The sequence below is a fragment of the Sander lucioperca genome, chromosome 3 (genome assembly GCF_008315115.2).
Source record: "Sander lucioperca isolate FBNREF2018 chromosome 3, SLUC_FBN_1.2, whole genome shotgun sequence".
In the NCBI taxonomy this organism is placed as follows: domain Eukaryota; kingdom Metazoa; phylum Chordata; class Actinopteri; order Perciformes; family Percidae; genus Sander; species Sander lucioperca.
In genome coordinates, this window is record NC_050175.1 from 40,587,067 (window position 1) to 40,606,262 (window position 19,196).

General features: G+C 38.9%; 2 protein-coding genes across 4 annotated transcripts in view; both read left to right on the forward strand.

Moving 5' to 3' along the window:
* The first annotated feature begins 482 nt into the window (after positions 1-482).
* On the forward strand, positions 483-1,705 carry fibinb (fin bud initiation factor b). Its single transcript, XM_031290116.2, has one exon. The coding sequence runs from the start codon at positions 914-916 to the stop codon at positions 1,535-1,537; it is 624 nt and encodes a 207-aa protein (XP_031145976.1). The 5' UTR covers positions 483-913; the 3' UTR covers positions 1,538-1,705.
* A 4,189-nt stretch (positions 1,706-5,894) lies between these two features.
* The window catches only part of bbox1 (butyrobetaine (gamma), 2-oxoglutarate dioxygenase (gamma-butyrobetaine hydroxylase) 1), a 31,568-nt gene continuing 18,266 nt past the window's right edge, over positions 5,895-19,196 (forward strand). For 2 of the 3 annotated variants that reach the window (XR_004103472.2, XM_031290130.2), the window contains exons 1-3: positions 5,974-6,124; positions 8,037-8,502; positions 9,107-9,221. Coding sequence is in view for 2 of the 3 variants with exons in the window: in XM_031290130.2 (XP_031145990.1) it covers positions 8,098-8,502; positions 9,107-9,221 (520 nt within the window). In the remaining variant the exon portion in view is untranslated. Of the gene's footprint in view, positions 6,125-8,030; positions 8,503-9,106; positions 9,222-19,196 lie in introns of all 3 variants that reach the window. The other variant, XM_035999774.1, reaches the window with a different exon arrangement.

The window sequence follows — 19,196 nt, forward strand, 5'->3', positions numbered from 1 at the left end:
TACATTATATTAAGAATCGTTTCTAGTATTTTGTCTTTTCTGTTTTTGCAAACATTCTGTCTTTGTAACAGTGTAAAAAGACAACACAACACAAAAACACTATACATAATATTGACCACTGTTTCTGATATTTTGTCCACCACATCTCAGCAAAACTAAAATCCTGCATAATTCAACAATGAATGTAAAAATGATTGTCAAAAGTCTAAAGAATTAGCCTACTACATAAGTTAAATCTACATTTCTGCCACATGTCATCTGGTAGCCTATTTAAAATTATACGTTTTACTGGTCTTTAATTACAGGACTGTTGTGTTGGATTACGTTTCAACTTTTATAAATGTGGTCATTTTTCAATACTCCCTTAACTTTTCTAACCATCTACGCCAACTTGTCACAGTTATGTGAATTAACACTGGTTTCTGTGGGGCTTTAACAGCTTGGCTGCTGCTCCAGACTGAATGCAGCCTTTTAAAGTGACGGAGAGGCTGTAATTTGAGAGTAGCAGAGAGGTATTATTAGCCAAAAACCGAAGCGCGGCACTTGAGACATCCAGATGTTGCGTTTGAGGCACCAAGTGAAGTCGGGAGTACAACTGTTTCCACGCTGAAACAAACTTTAACACATTGCTTTTCCTGTTCACCAGCAGTAATGGAAACTGACAGGCTCGATTAAAAGGAAGAGAAGTGAGGCTGTTATAACATTTCCACGCCATTTTTACCTGTTTGGACAAAAGGACAACAACAAAGCCTGAATTTAACTGCGCAGCTTGGACGTTTAAACCTGATTGAAATGTTTGTGTTTCTACGCCGGGTTGGAGTTAAATAGTCCACCAAGCTGACACTGTCGCTAAAATAACGTTTCAAACTTTAACATTTAATATCTGTCAGCGTGTTTGGGACAAGTGGGCATCATGGTTTTTCTTCACTTGCTCCTGTGTGCCGGGGTGTTATCACTGCCTATGTGTGGAGCCTTTTTCACCGGACCGTTACAACCGGAGATGTCTAACGGCACTTTTCATCATTATTTCGTGCCGGACGGAGACTACGAGGACAACGACGACCCGGAGAAATGTCAGATGCTTTTCAAAATGACCGACGAGCGAAAGTGCGGTCTCGACGAGGACCAGGACGCCGTCATACGGGATGATTTCACTATCATCAAGAGGCAGATTGAGGACTCGGCCAGGGTGCTGGAGGGGATCGGCAAAAGCATCACGTACGACCTGGACGGAGAGGACAGCTACGGGAAATACCTGCGGAGGGAGACGGCTCAGATAAGCGAGGCGTTTACAAACTCGGAGAAATCTCTGCTGGAGCTGGAGGTGAAATTCAAGCAGAGCCAGGAGAGTGAGCTAAAGGAGGAGCACCGGCTCAACGAAGACTTTCTGAACATGATTGTGCACACACGGGACGTCCTGAAGGACACGGTGGACATTTCTCTGGGACTGAAGGACAAGCACGAGCTCCTGTCTCTGATCATCCGCAGCCACGGCACGAGGCTGAGCAGACTGAAGAACGAATACATGAAGTTCTGAGAGAAAGTAGTTCCTACACGTCTCATTATAGTACTATTTTTTATTTTCGTTATGGTGGAGTGTGTGACCATGAGGCAGAGGCAGGAATTAAGCAATTTGAGCAGTCATATCAGGGATACAAACTAAACTTAACGGGCCAGTTCAACTAAATAAAAAATAAAAAAAATACATTTTCTTGTTTAACTCTAGAGCAGTGTTTCCCAACTTGGGTTTTCTTCCAAAGGGTCAAAACGAAACCGTATGTCTGAGGTCACAAGATGGTTAATGGGATAGGTAATTATTATTTGAAATTTATTTCTGACTTTTCTCTCATCTTTGCCGTTTCTTTTTGTAAAATACTCAACAGTTCCCCTTTTGATTGATGCTCAAAAGTATTCAAACTAAATGATCTCATCAGTTTTGTAAGGGAAGTTGTTCACTGCTCACAGCTCATCAGTCATACGTGATCCGTGATGAGGTTGCAGGTAGCCTACACTTTGTTTCACTTTAAAGGGTCAGAATCAGTTTAAGACCGTAATTATTTTTAGCTCATGTGGTCCATATTCCTAAATTTAAATTGTGCTCCAAAAAATTAAAATGTAATATTGTGAGAGAAACAAACAGTGGTCCATTCATTGCAGAAATCTCCGTGAGGGATGACATAAAAACCACGGCATATAAAACCAAAACTATCTCCGTTGCTAGGAACTGCTGCTGGTAAAGTAAGAAAACGTGTTGTTTTGAACTTTAAAAAAAAAAAAAGAGTCTGTTGGACTGTATCTGACAACAACAATTTTAATATTTATAAGGCAATGAGGAGTGGGTAATGTGGATAATATCCTCTTTCACAGTAAATGCAATTTTATATGACGATATTGTCAAGCCAATTAAGACATTGTTAAGGAATAAAATAACGTGTTGTGTAATGTTTAATGTTTTTGGCAGACCCAGCAAACTAAATACCAAACAAATCAAAGTACTTTATCATATTGATGCAAATAAAAATCCAATATTGCCATACAGTGGTCCTGCTCAGTGATTTGCGATGCACCCAGAGATATTAAAGATTTACCGAGCTATAAACAGTATGGCATAATCTTTACACAAATATCACCTGACTGTGTGAATTGTCATATTGACCACTCCTAGAGACCCATGGTAATGGTCATTGCACACCATACAAACACACAATAGTACAATTACTTCATTCTAAAATGTCTGAATACAAATTACAGTTATATTTTCCAATAAATGATGTATGGCAATAATGTTACTTAACATTATTGGTCCGCCAATCAATGTGCCTCTTATGGCCATTTTTGGTAAGTGCATTGAATTTGACTGTACACAGTCACAGGTTTGTGTGTGTGTTAGTGTGGGTGTGCGTATGTGTAAAAACAACGGCTTCAAACATGAGTCAGCCAATTGAAAAAGTGAGAACAGGAACTATCAGTTTTCAAAACACTAGTACTGTAGTCAGTTTAAGGGTTTTCCAAAAACCGATTCTGTCCTCTGTGACCAAAACAAACGGAGTGAGTATTGGAGAGAAAGAATTAAGTAGAATTTTGGACACATTGGACAGCTTATGTTTTAGTATCCATATTCACTATAGTGAATGCTATGTGTTTGGTTTGATTTTTGACCCAAAAGTTGGATAAATGAGTTTTGGATAACTCTTCACATAGGGTTAGGGTTGGGGGTGGACCTTGTGTTGTAGCCGGGTTAAGAGCTCCTAACACGAGCAGCCATTATTGTTGCTCTTCTCTCACTCCAGATGAATGTTTCTAAGAATATCAAAAAAATGTTTACATGACACCTATGTTGTAATTTTTGCTTTATGGGCTTTGCACACTTCTTTACTGTTCTGGTGCTAAACGTTGTACCATGGTTTAAAAAGCAAGGCCTTTACTGTGCTGTTATGCACAGGCAGTATAATCTTGGAAAATGTACAGTGTATTGTAGAAGTAAGTAAATACTGTGAGTGCCAATATCTTTATTACAAAACACCTTAATATGTATTCATTGTTTATATAAAGTTTTGAACTAGAGCTGCATATATCTATTCTTGTTTACCTTTTTAAGATATGTGGTGAGATGTAATACATTGACAGATAAGACTGCAGGCAGCACTCATGGACTTCAGTGTCAAAGACTAATCTGTGTGACAATATTCTTAACAGATTGTGTTGTGTCTTAAATAAAGCGTTTGTGTTTAAAGTAAAATGTTGCAAGAGATTGTTTTTTATGGCAGGAATTATCCATTTTTATGAGACGTTCCTTAGAAAAAAACGCTATGATTTGGTCTTGGGTCGAAACATATTTACTTTCCACTATTATTGGTCTGTTGTAGTAGCTAATGACGTAAAAGCATGCATAAAAGTGAGATTAGACCATTCCTTTTTTTGCTAAAAATTCCTATGGAGGTCCCCATTTTTTGTATTTAGTAGACCCAACAATGTGGCAGTAGCACGATGACCACTGGGACTGCATACTGTATTGCCACGTGCTTCATAATTACAAAGTTCCCCTCCATGTTTGCTTTACAAGCTTTTAAGGTCTGCTGTAAATTATACACACAGCCCTCCTATGAGTGCTTTGAAGGAACAGGAAGAAGCTGGTTGTTGGTATTTATGAGGAACAGAGATGTAAGGAAGTTGTGTTGATGGTGTTGTTTTGAGTGGTGCGGTGGGCCTTACAAACAACGTGTTTTCCTGTATTCGTCACCAGTTTGCTGAAAACAACATTTTTTCTTGTCATACTTCAGCTTTTTTAAAGTCAGGAATAAGATTAAGTAAACAGTTTGAGGCTTTGAGTCAAAGGAATTAAAATGTTATGAGTATGCACAACTCCATGCTGTATTGAAAAGTGCCAACTGAATAGTATGCCATTTTCACTTGTGGTTACACACAGTCAATGGATACTTTAAGCTCACTGATTACGCTTATGATGAGGCAACATAAAGGACACATAAAATACAGCTACAAAAACCTTTAGCCTACATGTTTCCAGTAGAGGGGAAAGCCCCCTGGTTTTCTCATTTAGATAAACTGATTATTGGCGTCATCTAGAGGGGCAAAACATTTATGTAATATAGATTTCAAACAGTCGAGCTATCATGAGACTTGTGCTTAAACTATCAGCCTAAACTATCAAACACATGGTTCTATGTTGTATCCTGCATGTTATTGTATGGTATCAATTCCAGTGTTGAATAATGTTAGCGTCCTTCACCTAGGCTAACCTTTGGTGAAGGTTTACAAGGTGCAGTCAGTTTCCCAGATGTCATACATGAATCTTACAAAATTCTGCTGTTTCTTTGTCAATATCAGTGTTTAAATTATTGTTGGTAATTAACACATGTGCACTGGCGTCAGTTGCAAAGGTGACTGAGTTGTAATCATTGCTTACCCTTTGTAACTCAGGTCTGCCATGTCATCAATTGGTTGAACTTGTGTGATTTTAGCAGGCGTCACTTGGATTGAAGACCGTACTGCACATCCACTGGGTACTGGACTGGTCATCTTGCCTTAAGGTATTTAACTAAAAGAGGTATGACCGAACACGGAACAAACATTTTTATTTCTTACATTATTTTCATTATTGATCAATGTGTTGATTAGTTTCTCAAATTCATTAATGTTGATGATGATGATGATTTTCTGACACTTAAATTTTGTTCTCGTCAACATCCTAGTCATAACGACTGTGGAAGTCTGACTTTTCTGAAAGCTCAGAGATATCTGACTTAGCGCATAACCAACAAACCTGGACACTTCATGTCAGCCAGTCTTTTGTTTAATGATAATTCTACCAAATTTAATGGATATATTGTCATATTGTTAATGCTAATTATTTTTAACCCTCACACAACCAACTCTGTAATCATACAGCCGATAAAGGCACTGTTGCAAGTCCTTAAGATGGGAATTTTTAGCTGGGAATGCTGCATTTATTACATATATTCAAGGTCACTAGAAGATAAATGATTTCCTTTGGTGATCATTTTTCATTTAGAGCCACAAGCAGGTCAGTTTTTACCTATTCAGTGCTATTTAGCGAATGCTAGAATTAACATGATAAATATGAAATGCTGAACATCTGCATGTCAGTGTGTTAGCATGATGCTGACGTTTGTATTTAGCTCAAACCACCACGTGCTGTCTCAGAGTTTTGGCATGTGGACTCTCTACTCTTACTGTTGTTAAATATATAGATATATATTGTGTCTGTTAGAGGGCCCCAAGATCCAATAAACCTGCCGCACCCCACCCCCTCAGAAACAATTGCACATGGTTGAGATTCTGACTCACAAATAGCAATTGCAAGGAGACATGCTCTCTCCTATATTTGCCATTTTGTATGTAGGGTGACACTTGTACTTTATCTATATTGTTTATTAAACACATCCGTGTTGGCTCAGGATTCCATTATTCGTTGGGACTGAAAAGTAGAGCAACGTTCATGCACTTACTCTACAGTGATTATGTCATCCCGTACAGCCTCCCAGTCAACCTTTCACCCACTTTCTCTCTCACACACTGACAACAGCACCCGCATTTGTGTTGACGGCGCTCGTGGGGAAGAGGAACCCTAGACAAAATATTAAAGGTAACGTAACGTTAACGTCTGTTACTGGAAAACATTTTAGCTAGTTATTACTGCACTTTAATACATACACTTGAAAGCAAACCAGTAAAGAAACCCAGCAGTGGAAGAAGGTTAGCCTCTCTGTTAGCTTTAAAACTGAACGTGTGAAATGGATTAAAGGTTATATAGAAAGAGCCCGGGTGTTTGCGTTAACGTTAACGAGCTATCCATCTAGCTAACAACTAGCTTAGGCACTTCTTCAAAGCGAAATATCTTCTCCTGCTCTTCTTCCTCTCCTCTTGTTTTTATGGCTTTCAGACAGACAAACGAAAGATACACATGTACTTATCAGTTAAGCTGTTGTCACCTGTTTGTATAGCTAAGTGAACTAGCTATACGACGGGTAGCTATGGTCATCAAACTCTTCTTTGGTTTGTTTAATCGATAACGTTAACGTTAACCTTTATGTCGGTCACGTGGTAATCAAACTCAAATCCACCCGAAATCTGAACCAAGCACGTTTTTTTTAGTTAGTTAAGTTAGTGGAGGCTGCTATATTTACTCTAAACATATGCAAACAAGTTACAGTAAGCAAGCAGAAGGACCCACACTTAAATAAAGAGGAAAATAGATCATGAATTGGATTGAAAAGGCTAAGTTACACAAAAGCTTTGTCCTAAGAAGAGCAATACAAACAGATGGTCACAACTGACTGAATCAAATGAACAACATAACGAATCAACTGCTATTGCTGGAATTCATGAAAACTGCAATGATTCATATACTTGCTTAATTGGCAACTTCTTAAATGGGACAATTAGCTGCTTTCCTTGTCTTAATATTATAGTAAATTAAATATTTTTGGGGTTTTGACTTTTGTCAGAAAAAACAAGACATTTGATGATCAATTTGGGCTTGAGGAAATTTTTAAGTTTCCTGATTTTGTTATTTTTTGATAGACCAAACGATCAAGAACATTATCAGCTGATTAATCAACTATAAACATAATTGTCAGTTGCAGCCCTAGTTTTAGTTTACATCATTTTGAGGCTACTAATGTGTCTGTCATAGGGTAGTATCACATTGCCAGACCCTCCTCAACAGCGCTGCAGAGGAGGGTCTGGCTAGTGCACACAAAATTCCGGGATGGGATAAAAAAACGTGATCTGGTGTATTGGCATTTCTTTAAACCAATCACAATCGTCTTGGGTGGTGCTAAGCGCCAGGCGCAATAACGGTGCCTCTGCAAAATAGCCTCAGGAAGGAAACTTGTTTTGGTGGAACGTGTACGTTCAAAGGTTGTTTTAGTCGTGCAACAGAAAACTCCGATTGGACAGATAAGTCTAGCTAGCTGTCTGGATTTACCCTGCAGAGATCTGAGGAGCAGTTAACCATAGTCCTCAGAAATTGACCGGAGTTTTGAATGCCAACACAAAGAAAGCAGAAACTGACATCCGCTGAAAATGAGGGACATCCGGCACATCTTCCGGCGGCACCGGAGCAATCCCGTAAATTAATCGTCGTTGATATAGAGACAGGGAAACAACTGACATGAACCAGAAGAGAGAGTTTCTCAGAAATGACAGAATGTGGGCAATGAGACTATACATGCACCTTTTGACCAGTGCTTCTTTAGTTATTTTCTCTGCAGAGATAAGCTCAGGACTTTGTGTACACAGTATTATTTTGTGTGCAAGAAAGTACTTTTAATTGAAGAGCCCCTTCTCTGGGTGATCATTCCCATTAATTTAAGTCACAACAACATTGTTGTTGATGCTTTTTATTGCATCAGTGCATTATTTTTACCTTTCTCACATTGGCTCGTGATCGCAATTTATTCACCTAATGTTGGTAATTTGATAAATTTGGTTTGTTATACAGCCATTTGTTTCATTGTATTGATTCCCTTTCTCATATAAACTTACAAACATAGAGTTGGTGGCCCTTTCTGATCTGGAAACATAGCCTAGTTGCCTGGAGGGGACCATTCAGAAATGTGGATGAGTACAATTGCACGTCTCGCCCTGCCTGCCCTGCAGAGAAGTACCTCTTCTATGGCCTGCCAGGCATTGAGGGCTTGTCGTAGACCGGGGCGGGCTGCAGATCCACTACCCTCTCGTCTGACTTCAATGCAGCTTCGTGGGCAGCAGACACTAGGGTCTGCCTCCCTCCCTCTGGCTTGCCACTCAGTGAGGCATGTCCGGGCTCTGGATGAAGAGAGGATGATGGAGGTGGAGTGGGAGGATGGAGGCCAAAGTCTGTACCCATTCACCTGGCTGAGAGACAACTGCCAGTGTCCACTGTGTACCCTGGAGTCTGCTCAGGCCCGGAAACTGTTGATGTCTGATCTTGATATCCACACAGGAGTCGACGTTGTGGAGGTCACCAATGATTACAAGGTAGGCTGCTGCCATTATCTTTACACACTCGGTATTATAGTCTATATTAAGAGCAAAATATGAATGTTTAAATGACCCAAACTGGCTGTGTAATAGCCTCCACACAGTTTTACAGTTCCACTGGATGGTACAAATTGACATTTTGGTTGCATTAGCTTTCGTTATTCCCTCATATTGATGTACAAGTTTGATAATACGGTTAATCTTTTAATAATTAAAACCGGTTTGGCCCTCTGACTTTATGTTTTGGGGTTGACATCCCGTTCTTGTGAATATGATATCTCAGGACCCCCCTGGAGGGAATTTTTTTGAAATTTGACACAAATGTCCACTTGGACTCAAGCATGAACTCATTCGATTTTGGGTTCAAAGGTACACACATTTTTGGCCTAACTGATTTAATTTCATGTCTAATAGGACAAAGTGATGACATTTTATATCCAAAAGGTCAAAGGTCAACTTCACTGTGACATCTCAATCTCAGAACAATCAGTTGACGGCCTAAGAAAATAAAACATTAAGAGGTGAAAACACGAAGAAGAAAAAAAGAAGAGCTAAAACATTTTGGCCAATTGCGATCAATACGTTTTCTGTCTCTCCACAGGTGTCCATTGTGTGGCCCGACCAGCACACCAGTGTGTTTGACGCAGAGTGGCTGAAGAAACGTTGCTTCTCTGCTGCTGCCAGACAAGCAGTGCAAGAAGAGCTTTTCCTTAACGGTGAGTCTAGCTTTCATAGTTTTCATTTCAATTTTACAGTAAAAGTCTGTATTTTAGAATGTCATCTAATTGGGATTGGGTTGGTTTTGAGGACCACCAACTTTATGCATGTACAGCTGCTGTAAGTGCTCTACAGGGATTTGTCCTACAGAAATACACTCAGTCGCCACTTTATTAGGTACACCAAGCTTAAACTAACGCAGTCTAATACAACAGTTCGGCAATAAATCCTACTGTCGTGGAAGTTATAATGTTCCGTTTTTGTTGAAGCTGTTTAAGAGAGGTGTTGATTCAAATGTATGGTCATTTTGAAGGATGTAGTCAGTGGTGCTGTTGTATTGTGTTATACTGACAAGTGGTTCTATTATTTTATCCACCTCATTTATATTAATGAGGGTGGCCCAAATAACAAACATATCTATAATGCAATGCAGTTCAGTTTAGCTAGATAAACTTAATAAATTGGTTACTGAGTGCATGTGTATCAGGGGCCTTTTATGTAGAACTTTCATTCAATTTGTGATGTACTTGAAAACTACAATGTGCTTATCTCTCCCCAAATTAATTTACCATGTGTATGGGCACATGAAGTTGGTAGTGTTGTACTTAAGATTAAAAAAAAAAAAAAATACACATAATACACTTAAACTGCTGACAAAGAAGGTCTGTACTGATTGGATTGCACCGGTCTGAAACTAATGATTACTTTCTAATTGATTACCCTGTTGTTGATCAAAGAGATGATTTTTTTTTTAATATGAGGCCATAAATCACAATGCAGCTGTCTTAGAATTAACAGGATGAACAAACGCTGTCATGAATTCCTGCATTTTCAAAGCGGTATCTGAGAACAGCCATTTGTCTGCTTGGCAGGCAGCGAGTGTTACCTGCTTGTATGAATAGTAAACAAGCTGGCCCGATGAGGCTCGTCACGAACGACACCTTCCATACTGTGACCACCAGTGCCATTATGAACGTCGTAGTTCGAAGAGGTCCAAACAAATCCGTGTTAAATCCAAGCAGCCCATTTATATTCTCAATGACCTGACAGATTTAATGCTTTATTTTTCAATACAGAAATGTGATTAAATAGTCAGTGTCATCAATGTTGACTCCTTAACACAAACATCAATACAGTAACACATTCACTGTAATTTATTGCAAAATACAAGCAGAGCTCATTTTCACATTTTCCTTCCAGTGTCACCACATTGCAAAGTTGTTTGTGAAATTGAGTATTTTCCTCCATTTAGGGCCCGCAGCGCGTATGGCGTATTGCTATCTTGAGGCAGCGGGAAGTGATCGCGCCAGTGACCAACAGAAATCTGGTCTAAAGTCAATAGCGCAGCATTTCATTGTTATTTTAACAGCAAATTAGTCAAATGCGCCTAGGCTTTTGCACAGCGCGCGCACACTATGCTTGTTACACACACACAGGGAAGCGCAGCAGCACACAAACCTGCAAAAGATTACAAATAAAAATATGAAAAAAGATGGCAAATCCGCCATCATAATAGCAATGCACCAAGGTACAGACGCGCCTGGCTTTTAAAGGGAATGGGAGATGACACTCTCAATGGTTTATTGCATGTTACGCCCAAAACACACCTATGAATTAATGAAGACACTAAGTAGAGGTGCAACGATGAATCGATTAATCGATTAGTTGTCAACTATTAAATTAATTGCCAACTATTTTGATAACCGATTAATCGTTTGAGTCATTTTTTTATTAAAAAAAGTAAGATTTCTCTGATTCCAGCTTGTTAAATGTGAATATCTTCTAGTTTCTTCTCTCTTTTGTGACGGTAAACTGAATATCTTTGAGTTTTGGACAAAACAAGACATTTGAGGACGTCCTCTTAGGCTTTGGGAAACACTGATCCACATTTTTCACCATGTTTTGATATTTTTATAGATCAAACAACTAATCGATTAATCGAGAAAAAAATCGACAGATTAAAGTGCCCATATTATGAAAAAAATCACTTTTTCTGGGATTTGGGGTGTTATTTTGTGTCTCTGGTGCTTCCACACACATACAAACTTTGAAAAAAATCCATCCATGCTGTTTAGAGTGAGATACGGTTTCTGAATGTGTCCTGCCTTCAGTCTCTGGGTGAGCTGTTCAAAATCGGCACGGCTTGTGACGTCACAAGCCGAAACAAGCAGGCTAACCGCAACCATTAGCTCATAGCGTTAGCATGCTAACGCTAGCATGCTACCTCGTTCTCAATAGCAAAGCACTGCTACAACACACACAAGTTCACCATAATCTACAAAAGAACTACTTACATGTGCGCCCTCATTTAGAAGTCTCCCAGCTAATCCTGCCTTGTAACTGACCGAAGTTGTAGAAACAGCCTTTCTTTTACTGTCTATGGAGCTAGCTAGCTGACATGATCTACATCTGAGCTACTGGGCATGTGCAGTGCAATCAAAGATAGTACAGAAGAAGAAGAAGAAAAGAGGTCTCACTCTGTAGCTAAAACAGAGACCAGGTGAAAAGAGGATCTGCAGCAGTGAGAGAGAGCGGTGCAGTACAACAAAAATATGGTGTTTTTTGAAAATTAAACCATGTAAACCTATTCTGGTACAACCTTAAAATACAATTATGAACCTGAAAATGAGCATAATATGGCTGCTTTAATCGACTATGAAAATAATCGTTAGTTGCAGCCCTAACACTAAGTACAACCCTGCATGTGCCCGGCGCACGGACCCTTTTTTCCGCCGTCAAACTAGCAAAAGTGGATTTGGACACGCTCTAAACGCACCTGCGCCATGCGCTTCACGCTGTGCGCTTAGATCGTTAAAATAGGGCCCTGTATGTCTATTTTTAAAGTCAGTATAAAAATAGAAGTGCAAGAGTTTCGGCTTTAGCAGTAAACACAGTAATTGCAGTATTCCATTGTATCACCTTTTATGTTTTGATGTCTAATTCTTTGCTGTTCAATCCTTATTGTTGTATTATAAAATGGTATGTGAAGGGTAGTCAACTGAAAATAATTTCAGCCTAACATTAGTGTAAAATGACAAAAAAGTGTAGTCTGTGAGTTTGTTCTGGTTTAGTTTGACAAATGCTGCCATATTCAAGTAGACTTTGCTGACAATATTAAGACTTACTTGTACTGAACCACGTCAAAATTGTCTTAATTTTTTAATAAACGCTTAATTTATAAAAAAAAAAGGGACAACTTAAAGGAGAACTATACTTTGAATTTAGATGTAATGGTAAACACTTGGCATGTAGCAACAGTAGAAATTGAGTGGTTTTGAATAAAATGCTTGTTAACATCTATTATGTAATTAAGCAGCAGCTCTCTGTGTGTGTGTGTGTGTGTGTGTGTGTGTGTGTGTGTGTGTGTGTGTGTGTGTGTGTGTGTGTAGCTGTTTTAATGAAAATGAGTGGACTTTCTCTCTAACCTTTTCCTGGGAAAAAAAGATGCCTCTCATTTAAACTCTTCTTTCACCGTTTTTTCTTCTTCTCAGTAACATAACAGGGTTGTTAAGGAAGGAGTTTATTTTAAGACTGGAAATAGAACCAATTTTACAGTACATTTACAATGGCCCAATATGTTTTATAGTCTGCCAGACAGCAGAGGAGAAAGTTCAGCTGTGGAACAAGGTAGCAGCATTTCAGTGGAGCGGGGGATGGACTGTAGTCGGGTTTGTGTACACACACGTGGTCCTGAAGGACCCACAGGGCTGAGTGGCTCCTGCTCTGTTCCAGGCTGATTAGATGAGACTGTGTGTGTGTGAGTGGGTGTTGTAGAACTCCTCCATTCATGTTGAAGTGTAAACAGATCCCCCCCATAACAATTTACAGACAGATAGTCATTATGTAGAGTAGATTTTTTTTTCTCAGCTCAGAGCCAGGAGCGCTCCTGCACCAAAACACAATACAAGATGAAGTGCGCACACACACACACACACACACACACACACACACATTCTCTCTCTCTCTCTCTCTCTCTCTCTCTCTCTCTCTCTCTCTCTCTCTCTCTCTCTCTCTCTCTTTTTCTTTCTCTGGGTTTAATTATTTCCTCCTGAGTGTCAGCATGAAATTCCTTGCACCGAAAAGGTCTACATTCTCACAAGATGGATGATGAACAGCGTTAACCTCCGAGGATTTTGGCTCCTATTCCCTCTCCTTACTTCTCCATGACGTTAACTCACTGAAGCGTAGTCCACAGTTTGAATTTCTGTTTCCTTTTTCATGCAGTGCACCTAGATTTTACAGGCCCAAGTATGCCTGTTAAAGTGTTCTCAACAGTGAAAGTTAAGCACACACGGGACACTGTGAGGTCAATATGAAAATTGGAGCTCTGGGGATATTATTCAGCCTTTACTATACCTCCCGCTTTTATGTCTGAAGTAATGTTTTTTTCTTCTGCTTTTACCGTTTCTATGGAGTTGTGCAACTCAAACCGCAATGTGTGGTTCAGCAGCAGTTATTATTGGAGTGAAACGTGGAACTAGTACTATTGCTAGTACTAAAAGGCAGATATTACATTATAACGAAAACGTTTTAATCTTGTATTATACAGTCCTAAATATAGAGATCAACAAGAATGTTGAATTTGGGCTTCTCATCGCTAAATTGCAATCATTCTCAGACAGATTTTACTCAGAAATGACTTAGTTCTTCAGGTAGGCCTTGATTTTAAAATGTCTACTGTAGCGTATTGGATGCACATGTGATTTGTCAGCATCTCTAGTTTATTGTCCTTGCACATCTACTCTACAGTAGTCATAACTGAACTGAGGAACAGTATGTTTGCATGTGAAACAGTGTAAAGCAGTGGACCTTCTGAAAGGCTGACGTCTGTATAAATGAGTCTCATTCAGACCCCCTTTCTGCCTCTGCCATATGGAAAACTGATTTAGAGTGAGGGTCAAATACAGATCTACATGTTCTTACCAAACACAAGCTCACTGTTGTCAGTATTTCCTTCCTTGGGAACGAACAAATCCCTGAGCCTGTAGGTATGTCTAACCAGGAATTTAACCTCAAACTGGCTGCTGTCCGAGACTAAGGAGTTCCTACAGATATTTCCTCACTCAATGTATAATATCCCAATATACAGTTGTTACTGTTTGGGCACTATTTTTTATTTTTTTTTAATGTTTTTATTCCAGTGCCTGGATTTTGGTTGTCAAGGTAGTGGCGTGGCTCAAGGGCTGGCAATGTCTTTCGGTCAGAAATGTCCAGCTACTACTACCATTAAATTTGTCTCGTTTATTTATTTCTATTTCATTGGACAAACTTCTTCATGGGCCACTCAGCAGGTGGCGTCTTTAGTCAAATATTGAATTGGCTATTATACTGCTATGTGACAACCGTGCTGTCATATGTATTTGTTTTTAAAAAAAACGCCTTCATTTCTGTAATCGTCAACAAAAGTATTGCATCTCATCTCATTCATTCGACCTTTGGAAATCACACATGCTGTTTTCTGGCTGGCATGTGCACTTTGAACCGTTCATGTCATTGTGATGATTGTCAATGAGTGATGATGATGAATGGCTCTCGGGAACACAAAAAGCGTACGTCACTCACAACCTTATCTGCAATGACTCTTCCTTTTACCAATACATCTGTCAGTGATTTACTCTTAACACCTGCCAGATGCTTTTAATATTTGATCCATGTCATCGTCTCGGGCCTCCCATTTTGCGCCTGTCATGTTTATTTAGTTGGGGAGGGAATCATGACTAATTTCATGTCACTGTTATTTAAAAGAGGGATGTGAAACAGGTTAAATGGATTTTTCGAAAAAGTAAAAAATATGCCCAGACACATAGCTCACAGCCTTTTCTCACACACTTATCCACCAGCATACATCGGTAGTTTGTAAAAGGAGTTTGTGTTCTTGGCTTTACAACATTTCTCTTATTGAGAAAACTGTTTGAATTGTTCGCCCTCAAGAAGGCATAATGGCATGTCATTTCTAGGGGTGGGAATCTCTTGGCACCTCACGATTGATTTTTAAAAATATACATATAAATCTGAGTTTGCTACTCAGAGTTTGCTAATCACTTCCTAGACAAAGCAGCTAGACAAAGCTTAGATTTTGACATATACAGTATTTGTCACACACAAGTTTTAATGAAATGTTTTGTCTACTGAGGTTTTTTATTTTGTAGTCATTCCATGCTTAAAGGACAATTCCGGCGCAAAACGAACCTAGGGGTTAATAACAGTATGTGTTACATGTGTCTGTCGTTCTCTGGGACATGTTTTCATGCTAATTGAATGTGTTTGTAGCTTGAAAGAAGCTAGCGCCGGACCGCTGAGGAAAAAAATAGATTATAAAGACAGTCGCGTTCTCGTATACAGGCGGCCGCCGTCTTGGGAGCTACTGTCTTTCTAAACTGTCTGTACACTTACAAAGTTTTCAATGCTTCGGTTAACATTTAGGGACCCTCATTATGCTACCGTTGAAGTGTGGTGATATTTTGAGCCTTTTTAGTGGTATAAATAGCGATTAGGTTTTACTTTCCCTGTGCCCCGAATACTAGCGTTGTAAGCTAGTCAGCGGTCTGCGCTAGCTTCTTTCAAGCTACAAACACATTCGATTAGCATGAAATCATGTCCCAGAGAACGACAGAGTGGGTACACATCTGTTAACCCCTAGGTTCGTTTTGCGCCGGAATTGTCCTTTAAGCCTTAAACATGCTTGTGAAAGTCACCTTCTCTCACAGTAATCTTCCATGTCAGAGACTCAGTCATTTAATGTTTAAAGTTGGATAATTGGCTTCTTAGAACATGAAACATGAGGTGGTCAGATGTAATGTGATAAAGTAGATGAACAGCCTAAATGTGTTTTGCCTAATTATTTTATGTATGTCTTATTAGATCATGTGTATATATACAAAATGTAATTTCTTTTTCCTTTTGGCCATTTTTTCTTTTTTCTGCACTCTTGCCTAAACTCTAAGTTGTTGTCCATTATCCCATCCTCTTTCAGTCACTCTGTTTTCTGATTTGTACTTGTCTGGAGACAGTAACTTTTAAATAAAAATCAACACATTAAAAAAAACAATTATCGATAATTAACTTAACAGAATCGAGAATTGAATCGTTCTAGAGAGAATCGCGATGCATCTAAGAATCGATTATTTTTCCCACCCCTAGTCATTTCTGTGACACATTGAGTCATTTGCTGTCATCACTCAGAGTAACTGCATCAAGTTGTACTAATGGAAGTAAGTACCACTGCCTGGCCTTTCGGGCCTGACATTTCTTTCTGCTCCGCATTTTAAGTTTGGTGAAGTTTTACACAGCAAGCAACAATGGTTGAATGACAAAAGAGCTTAAAGATTTACGCCTGTTTACTATAATCATTTGCAGATTGTTTTTGTTCCTCGTGTTCCTTGCAGTAGATTGCTCATTTCATATTTTAGTAGCAGAACAAAAGCTCCATTTGAGCTCCATGTTTCTGATTAGACTGATGCGTCGGTCTTAATAAAGTTGATTTTATTCTTCTTATTCCGTCTCACACTTAGTTAAAATTGGGATTTTGTTAATTAATTTAGTTTCCTTGTATTTTATGCCTTAACACTTGTATTGATCAATACTGCTGCTATTATATAAAGCCCTCTGTAAAAAGTTAACAATACAATATTAACAGATTCAATAATAATAGATTTTCTTTTATTCTAGAAAGTTCATTCTTGACCATGGACCATGGTATCTTACAGTGTAGTTTAGTCCAATGCTTTCAAAATATGATGCAAGTATGTAAAAGCCTAGGGAAAGGAGTATGCTGGACAGATTTTGTAAAAAATTTATGGTACATTTCTCAAGAGTGAGATTGACTAAAAACAATGAGTCACTAAAGGTGCGATGAGATTTCTCTCACTGTAACAGCTGTCTTCCTCTGACCTGCCAAAAAAACATTCCTAGTTACTAGTCGCAGCCAAATGTTGGCCTTACTCTAGCGGCTTGTTTTTGTACAGATTTCACAAAAAAAATTACAAACAATAGTACTTTTGAGTGCAGGATGAAAACATTTTGTGCAGCAGCTTTTAGCTCTTTTGCTCAAAAGCCTTAAAATGAAGTTATAATTTCCATATCCACATAACTTTGAAGGTCATGTGTAAATTTCATCTGCCCATGTACATGAGGATTTTTGCTTTACTCTTTGTGGGTGTCTATGTGCAGACGAAAATGTATGACCACAAGCAGTTTGCACATGTCGACACATCGGCCTATGCAGACACCCAATGTCGTGTAAACTGAACAGTTTGCACGCCCTCTTTCAGTGTTTGCATTATTTTGAAGTATATTCAGCTATTTAGAGGAGTCTGCCCAAGAACCAAAGGGGAGCTGAAAATAGTGGTATCTTTAAATATACATGGGACCCATTTTACGCCTGGTTTTTAGTCAGTTTAAAGACTTTTTTTTAGTTTTTAGTTTTTACTATTTTTAATACATTATTCTTTTTTTAACTTTTGAAGGGGATATACTCAAATACTGAAAAAAGGTGTGCTGGTATTGTCTCCACACGGCTCTCACAAATTCTCCAATTAATGAGAGCCGTGTGAAACAAAATCAAGTTTGACCAATTTTCTTTGTAGTTTGCAGTCTCGCTTGTGACAATATTGATTTTTTTTTTTTATTGCTCTTATTTCCTGTTTTAAATACCTTCAATATACGTCAATTATTGTATGCCATTTAGATTGGACAGTTACGGTAAACTTCTGGACTAAACAGACTCAGTTGAGTTTGGACTTTTCTCTATTAATTCTACTGACTGATTCTATAACTCAGCCAAGTAGCAGCTGATTTGTCAACTCCCTGTCTGGCTGGTGGTTCCCCTTTGCCATCTGGTCTGAATTTAGCCTTCTATGTCATCACTCGTCAGTTGATAGAGAAGGCTCCTGGAAACATAGCTGCGGAGGTCCTTCCATGGAAAAACAGTTTTCCCCGAACCGGACAGTCACTTCACACACCATTTACCGCTTCAGCAGAACAGTCTGCTACGTGCTTACATACACGTATACATATGGTGCGTTATCAACCAGCAAGGAATTTGAGGAATCTAAACTGTAAACTATGAGTGTTTTTCATTTGTCAAAATTAGCTTTTATCATTGTGTGCTATTATGGACTATTGACGATAGTCATAAATAATGAGGGTTAGCCAGAGCTTCCACATATCGGATGTCTTTTTCAAGAGAAATTAGGCCTCATTTCAACAAATTTCACTATTTTTCACCCACACAGTTTATTTTTCAAAGCGTATTCCTGTAATTCCTTTACGGATCAACTATATTTCGGTTAAATCCGTTCCCTTTGTCATCTCTTTTGAAATTTCAACACCTTTACATCAGACTGCACGTAAAGCTTGGTAAATATAATGATTGGATTTTTAATTTCTCTGGCAAATCAGACCTCCTGCTTGGCGCTTTAAACAATACTGAAAGCATTGAGAATACGTTGACATCATTTGACAAACTACTGCAAGGCTCTGTAGAATTTTGGGAAGCTAAACTTGCTGATGGAGAAAGAGTTGTGTTTGGATTAGTGTGTGTGTGTGTGTGTGTGTGTGTGTGTGTGTGTGTGTGTGTGTGTGTGTGTGGAGGGCCTGCAGCTCTCCAGTGAGAAAACACTGCTCACTCTGTCTCCTCCAACCTGGGAGTGCAGCGGTTGGCTGCTCTGTCATCCAGGTATGTTTCACAGATAAAGGTGTGTTTGTCGAATTAGTGGAGGGTGGAATGAGTTTCTTGCAGCACCGTTGACATATACGTCACACACAAACGCACATTACGCACACTGTGAAAACACAAACACACATGCTAATTGTTGACTGGAATATAACTAAGAACACAGTTTATTTTTTATTTTTCAAATGTCTGGTGAAAATAGGATTATGTTAAAACGTTATGCCTGCTTTTCACAAGTAAACAGTTTACCAAATATATTGCTAAACCCTCTTTAAAACAAGTAATTTAGTTGCTCTTAAGT